General features: G+C 33.3%; 1 protein-coding gene across 1 annotated transcript in view; it reads right to left on the reverse strand.

Moving 5' to 3' along the window:
• Positions 1-7,912: 7,912 nt before the first annotated feature.
• Positions 7,913-8,758, reverse strand: part of LOC119836606 (UDP-glycosyltransferase UGT5-like) — a 3,664-nt gene continuing 2,818 nt past the window's right edge. The window contains exon 5 of the mRNA XM_038361987.1: positions 7,913-8,183. Coding sequence (XP_038217915.1) covers positions 7,913-8,183 — 271 coding nt within the window. The remainder of the gene's footprint in view (positions 8,184-8,758) is intronic.

The following is an 8,758-nucleotide window of genomic DNA, read 5'->3' on the forward strand; positions in this document are numbered from 1 at the left end:
TTGTAAGGATGTGTGTGTGTTTGTTGCTCTTTCAAGCAAAAACTACTGAACCGATTGCAATGAAATTTGGTACGTAGATAGCTGGACAACTGGAATAACATATGGACCATTTTATATCCCGATATTCCTACGGGATACGGACTTACGCGGGTGAAACCGCGGGGCGCAGCTATGAAATGTCGTATCACTTAGTAACGGTGCGCATTCGTTCGACCCAACTACCCCTGCTTTGTTAATAGTCTTTGTGACTGACTGCGATTTGTTATCAACTGACTATATCAATTAGGTAGTTGTATAGAATCGCAGTACATTTTAAGCGATCAAATTTATATTAAACTCAGCCACTTCTTTTTTATTTCCAACACTTTAAAACAGAAAAGGTGTGTGTGCGATTCACACACGAAAGAAGTGAAACTTCAGTAAATCTACAAAAGAATGAGATGAATATATATAAAATATAAAATATCATGTATATTTCTGTCTCATTCTTTGCCGGCTTCATTTAACACATTTGTATTTGTGTCTCTTAACTGTTGTTTTTTCCGTTGCATCGAGTTTGAAATCACAACGATTCTACAGAAGTTTCACTTTATTAAAAAAGTTTCGATGTTTTTTCGGCATAGTTCCCGTTCTTGTTATTTTCTGGAATAAAAAACTATCCTATGTCCATTCTGGAGCATCAAACTATCTCTGCACCAAGTTTCATCCAAATCGTTTCATTAGTTCAGGCGTGAAGAGACAGACAATCAGACACAGAATTTTTTGCTTTACGGATGAGTATCGAAAATTTTGAATAGCTGAATATACATATTGAGGTTTTATAGACATGTTTTATATAGGTTTTACAGACCTTTTTGTGTAAGACAAAATTTAATTTGGACAAATACATGAGATATTTTATAAAGCAGTTCAATGCTATAAAACTAAAAATTAAAAAAAATTGGACAAATACATTTTGGCTTATAGATACAATTATTTATCATTAAATAGTGTTGTCAAACAATCCCTTGTATGCGAAAATACCACTCATTCGAGCGTACAAGAAAATAAATAAAATTACGTCCTCGAGTTAGTAACTTATATAGCAAATATGGGCTTTTTATCTAACACAAAACTCCTTTTTTATAAAGGAAATACCGAAACATTTATTTAATTTGTAGAAAATATATCTTGTTGTGCACTATATATTGTTAACCAAATCAAACACTGATAAAAAACTTGTATTACACACGTATATAGTTTTATTGTTGTTGTAATAATATAAATTAGTTGCAATAATTATCATGTTTGTCTTATATCGCACTAGATGCGCCCCGCTGTTTCACCCGCGTAAATCCGTATCCCGTAGGAATATCGGGATAAAGAGTTGCCTATATGTTATTCCAGTTGTACAGCTGTCTACGTACCAAATTTCATTGCAATCGGTTTCGTAGTTTTTGCGTGAAAGAGCAACAAACGCACACACATCCTTACAAACTTTCGCGTTTATAATATTAGTAGGATAGTATTAATAATAAAGTAGGATTTTTTCATTACCTTTGAACTACATAATAAAAAACATTCAGAAGACGCATGACTTAATTTTTTTTAATCATTTATTTTACGGGTCCTTAAACAATATATCACTAATTTTAAATCGGATTTTCGCATTTTTATGAAACCAGAAATATATATAGCATTTTCAACCTTATAAAAAAGGAGGAGATTATCAATTTGACTGTATTTTTTGGGTTAGTGACTTCATAGCTTTTACCGGGTGAACCGATTTTCACGATACTTATTTTATTTTATAGATAAGTCCTATAAATTTGGTCTAGCTTTGACAATTTGAAGGGGGTTTAGTTTTTGCTAAAAATAATTATATTTCAACTAGATTCGCCTTGGTTTCACCAGTTGTACATATATAACTTATGACACTCAGTGTAAATGCAGCTTTCTAATAGTGAAAGAATGTTTGAAATAGGTCCAGCTGTTCACCCGTGATGGTATGACCAAGGGAAATACTACGTAGGGAAGACGATTCGAACACTTTACAGCGAGTGGGTTACGGAAAGAAAGAAACAAAGAAGAAAGAAATAATGTTTATTTAACACATAATGTTAACGAAATTATAATAAAAAGGTGGACTTATGACTAATCGGTGTGGTGCTAATAAGGGTAACTATTCAGCATAATGCGCAGCGCTGAGTTTCAGTAGTCTTGTTGGAGTGCTAGTCAGAAGAATAAACATGCTTACATACATATAAACGTACATACACACATATAGATATATTAAAAGCAAATTGGTATTTATACTAATTTTATATAATTATTATTTATACATTATTTATTTTTATAGGAAATAATTATGAAGTATAATATATGACATAAATTTTTATAAAATAAGTTGAAAATAGGAAAAAAATTATAAAATCACTATATACTATGCGAAGAGGTGTTAGCAATTTTTGTATGACAGTCGAGACATGTAAAATCTTAGTAACATTTAGTCTCCCCGTGATCACGCTCACTGTTGAACAAATCGCATTTAAAATCCGTTAAATCCGTAAGAAGTATTTATAAATGGTAGTCGAAACTTCGGTACGTATTGGGCCAGCTCGCATCGGGAAAATAACCACACCAAATAATAGCTCGTTAGTGTATTTCGTTCAGAGATTTGAGGAGCCAGAGGCCCATACCCTTTTCCTTATCCTTCCCAGACCTTTACTGTATTGCTTTCGTCAGTTCTTTCTTAGTCCCTTTCCGATTTAAAGTCAGCAATTCACTTGTAGAAGCGTAAGGTCTGCAATCGACCTTATGCTTCTCCAAACGTTCACGTGCGGTGGTAGCGCTTACCATCAAGCGACCCACCAGCTCCATTGCCGACGATGACATAAAATATCTTTATATCTAAGTACTTAATACTCACGTATAATCAAGCACAAGAAAGTATGATTAATAAACAACGTGACGAATCTTGATTCAAGAATATACGTATTACATTTAGGCTGTAACTCACACATTTTTTTCGTAGCAGTCATCAGTAGATAGGCTTATGCAGAAGTGTAACTCACACATTTATTTCGTAGCAGTCATCAGTAGATAGGCTTATGCAGAAGTGTGAGGATGAGAAAAATCTATAGCATTTTCTACGTATTTAACTTACAGCCAAAATGGATTTGAATGCTATCAAACTCAAAATTAGAATCAAGTATACTACTAAAAATAAACTACACACTTTTATAACGCTATAAATCATAATTAATAACATCTATTTACATAGAATTGCATAGCTTTAATGAAAATTTTGCTCGCACCGTCATCGCAAAGTATTTTATAATGTCTTATCTTGCATACCGTTCCAAATAATTCAGCTTCACTAAAGCTTCTCTAAAGTTGATGTTATCAATAAGAGAGTCATATAGAAATCAATACTACGAAATGCGCCAGTCCATTCCAGCATCCAACACCCCCAACACAATCGCCATACACACCGAACAAGTTGATTGTCCCCCTTGTACAAACTTCTGTTTAATTTCCAAATTGCTAAGCCACTGTTACACTGTGAGTTAAGACCGTCATCAATAACGGAAGCGCACAAAGCCGCCTCATGGCTAGATAGCTGACGTGTCGTTGAATACATTACCTAGTTTGCAGTCTGTGTTGTACATTGTTAGCGCACTAACTCATTATTTCTACGAACTTGATTCTAAATCAGGCTTTCTGTGACCCACTTGACGGCTCCTCGGCGCTGCTTGAATGGCAATTAGGTTTGTTTCGTCGAGGATTAGTTTTACCGCTAATATGAGGAATATCGTAAGCGAGGGGAGATATATACGTAGCTAAACACACACGCACACACACACACACACACACACATACACACACACACATTAAATTTAATATCAAATAAACACATATAGAAATTGAACATAGGAAATGTTTCTGCCATTATTATGGAAGAAATATGTGATAATTTCCAGAACACAACAAATAACGTCATCAAGCAAAAAAAGCTTGGCGAGGATAATAAATAAATAATAAATAAAAATTTCTTTATTTGCCTTCACAATCATTAAACTACTGAGTAGTATTAACGTTGTGAAAGACTAGTGTCTGAAGTAGGTCGTCAAAGACCTGTAGTACAGATCACTAGCCCCCCTCGCGGATAGCACTACTTGAGGATGAATGTACTATTTGCTTATAGGTACCATATTTTAAATCCTAATTGTCATGTTCAAGGAGAAGTCACTCATACATATTTAATTATATTTTAACGGTAATACCTAAGATCCCATCTTTTAAAGTGTTATGCCTTTTAGGCTAGATAAGAAAATCCACATTTAACTTGAACTATGATAAGTACACCATTTCATACAATCGGTAGGTCTAACTATTCTGGTGATATTAAATGAAACCAAATCGCTAGTAGACGTTATGTAAAGGAGTTATTAGGATTTGCAAATGTAGCTCAAGATCTCGGATTTCGAATAAAATCCCTTATAATACCAGATACACAAGAGCGAGTTCAATGACACTGATATAAGTTTTGTTACCCTGCTGTAAACTTCGAAGCAATACCGTTCGAAGTCTCATACAAATACGCCTGAATCTTGCTCGAGGATATCAGAAAGTTGGACGAAGTTGAGATGTAGCTTGTATCTTCTAAATATGTAAATCTGACATTATGTAGGTCTTAATAATCGATTAGTTTCAATGTAAACTATTATTGATTACATAGAGGGACTGGAGATGATTGTTTTTCGATCCAATGTTTCTTACCGAGTTATATCTAAGTAGCGGTCTGGCCCGGCTTCACCCGTGGTACATATGCCTCTAGCCTTCCTTAATAATTAGGCTATCTAACACTGAAAGAATATTTCAAATCGGACCAGTAGTTCTTGAGATTAGCGTTCAAACAAACAAACAAACTCTTCAGCTTTATAATATTAGTAAATATTTAAGCATAAGAAGAAAGTTAACTCGTACTTACGTTGAAAAGAATATTGTAATGAAATCAGTTTATTGCTACTTCAAATTTGTATTACACAGTGCAGTATTTAACCCGTGAACGTAGAACCGAGGGGTCCTGGGTTCGATTCCTGGTTGGGACTAATAAAAAAATTTCTTGGTGCGGCAGGACACAGAAGACTGATTAAAGAAACAGATACATTCCAAAAACGAAACACGGAAATTCAATTTAATTGTTATTAAACTATTTGAAATCAGATTGAACTGAAGTATATAATAGAATTCATAATAACATTACTGAAAATAAAACATGATAAACGGACGTAAACACAGTAAGCAGGAAACTGAGAAATAGAAAAGGCAATAAATAGGACAAAACGACCGAACAAAGGTTGATAAAATAATAATTTTCGTCAATTCTTCTAGATATAAATATACGACGGGACACCCGCATCCGTTCGCATTTTTGTGAAAAACGTTATTTCTCCCCCATTCCAGAGGGTAAACGTTTGCCTGGTACTCTAAGAAATATGGAAATGTTATCGTGAGCCCGGTTTTCGTGAATAAAATCTTATTTTAAAGGCGTTTCTGGGACGTGGATAGCGGAGACTTAATGCGAATCCTTGCGACCACTTACTTTGTTGGGCTGGCATTTAAGTGCTTTTGAATATGATGAAATTAGCGTTATATACTGAAATGGACATCAGTGAGTTGTATAATTAATATAATTTTATAAGAGCAACTGCAATTACTTGTTAACTTCTTTCTTCTCGTTTCCTTTTTCTGTAATTGAAGATTAATCGGATTTTAGGAGTATTTAATTTGAAAATGAAAAATAACAAACACAAAATATGCTTGTTATTTGTGCATTGACCAAAACACAGTAATAAATAATAACATAAGCTGTTAATCATACGGGAATGTATACGGAGTAAACGTATGAGAAATTTAGCGGAAGCAATAAAATTATAATAAATATAAAATCAATTTTCGCCGTAGGTATCTGCTTCGCTCATAATATTACTTCTGCAAGAAATATGGTGTAATGCTTTATGGGAAAGTTAACGACCGATTATAGGCAAGCGGGGAGAAAATTCTTTCGACTCCAGAGTATATTGACGTAAAGATGAAGGGCAAACACTTTATAATCACAAACGAATTTCTTAAAATCAAATCAATCTAATTCGTTATAAAATTCATTGATTATTTTTAAACTTGTCAAATAAACATCATATTTCAACAAAAAACTAAACCTCTTGAATTTTTAGAGATGAATCAAACTAACTGCGCCGCGCGGTTTCACCCGCGTAAGTCCGTATCCTGTAGGAATATCGAGATAAAAATTTGCCTATATGTTATTCCAGTTGTCCAGCTATCTACGTACCAAATTTCATTGCAATCGGTTCAGTAGTTTTTGCGTGAAAGAGCAACAAACACACATATCCTAACAAACTTTCGCATTTATAATATTAGTATGATATGAGTAGTAGGCAGGATTTAAATTAGTCTACATGGGAGGCACCAACTGTCAAATATAAAAAAAGAGTCATGAAAATGGCTTCACCCCATCAAAAATTATGAGGCAACAAACACGAACATACAGTCAAATTGATAACCTCCACCTTTGAAGTCGGTTAACAAATATTACTTACATTTCTTGAAATTACTAAATTAATTGAACAGTAGGTACACTACACATGCTTGGATTTGGTGATTAGATGCACAGGATTACAATTCGACTAAGTGCATGGTATAATCCTGTGTAAAGCACTATCACTAGAATCGCAGATCTATAATCCTTACTCTGGCTTTTAAGATCCTATATTTATAACTATATTGATATACTAGTTAATTCGGAGTAGTTTGATAATTGATTTTATACGTCATATTAAAATTTATTAATATTTATTAAAACGCTATTAAAATTTGTTGCGAAATTCAAACATTAAAGCATACATATTAGCGTCATAGGGACAGAGAAAGCGACTTTGTTTTATACTATGTAGTGATGTTTATTTCTTTACGATACCAACTTTAAATTTAAATTTAAGACTGATGCTTCGTATCGCAAGCTTGGCAGAGATATTAAAAGTGCGCACTCACACACACGCACACACACATTCGATCATACATGCACTCACACATACACATTTACACACAAACACACGCGCATGCTTACACACGATCTCACACACTGATTAATTAGTAAGTTGCTAGTTTAACCCCAGATAGACTACTTCCTAACGATGTAAAGAAACCTAGTTTAAAATACAAATAACTATTTACATAATTGAGGCGTTTACACAGGACATTACATAACTTGTTACATTTTCCCATTATGATATTTAAAACATAAATTTTATCGACTTCAAAAAAAGAGATGTTCTCATTTCGACTGCACTATTCTTTGTATTTATTGCATCATAACTTTTTACTGGATGAATCGATTCTGATGATCTTTTTTATATTTAAAAGCTGTTACTTGTCATATGGTCTAATTCTAACAGCTTGAAGGTGGAACAGTTTTTTAGTTAAAAATTAATCCTATTAATATTATAAATACGAAAGTTTGTAAGTATGGATGTATGGATGTTTGTTACTCTTTCACGTAAAAACTACTGAACCAATTGCCATTAAATTTGGTACGTAGACAGCTGGATAACTGGAATAACATATAGGCAACTTTTTATTCCGATATTCCTACGGGATACGGACTTACGCGGGTGAAACCGCGGGGCACAGCTAGTACATAATAAATACAATAATATTACTTGTTTCCACTACTTTTATATCGTGTTTGGAATCGAAATCAAATCTTATATTCATACAACAACACAGAGCCAATCGATTGTTTTAATTAATATTAAGATGATTACATGAAAGCGCGGATTACGGCGAGCTGGGCGACTTCAGTATCGGCTAATGAACCAATTTCCGTTAACTTCACAACTTCCACTCTTTATTAAAACGAATTTCGCTTAACCACCTTGAAAATTAAATTGCTTATTGAGGAAACAATTATTATAATAATCACGTAGCATAAAATGATGTTCAGAACTAACTCCAATTCGTAATAATTAATCCACGATATATTAGTTACTGGTGGATGTAAGTGATCTATCACATTCCCAGAATGTCTCAGTGCATACTCCGTCCACCACACAGCACGTTTCAAAGCACTTTGGGGCTGATCCCTTATTATTTGACGCAACTTAATTATATTCTGGCGATAACTGTAAAAAATATTGAGAGAAATGACACTTTTGCATTAAATTGCGAGCGCTCCTCACGGGACGAGGTAATAATTATGGATTTGCATATTTCAGACAATGATGAAGAGTTTCTTTATTGAACAACATAACTACAATTGTGATTGTTCTTTTTTGTGATAGTAAGAATAGAAGAAATAAGCGAAGAATGTTCTTGGTCATAAAAGCATGTGACACCAACAAAATATTATCATGTATCTTCATTACATGTCCGTATTTAAAATTTCTCATTTTTAAACATATATAAACATTTAGAGAGTTCTTGTAGCTGGAAATGAAATTGTATTTCTTGTTTCCGATGAAATCCTAATCATTGTAGCTAGGATATATAAACAAATTAAAATAACAAAACAAATTAAAATAATTTTTAATTTGAAATGAGCAATACTTGTGATAAGCAAGTTCAAACAACAAAACTCTTCAGACATATAAGATCATATATATCATAGAGAAGAAAGTGATTCGAAGTACCTAGTCTTGCCATAAATATTGTAATAAAGAAAAAAGAAAATTGTTAACTGCAAATAACATTTATTACT

Source organism: Zerene cesonia, chromosome 25 (genome assembly GCF_012273895.1).
Source record: "Zerene cesonia ecotype Mississippi chromosome 25, Zerene_cesonia_1.1, whole genome shotgun sequence".
Lineage (NCBI taxonomy): Eukaryota > Metazoa > Arthropoda > Insecta > Lepidoptera > Pieridae > Zerene > Zerene cesonia.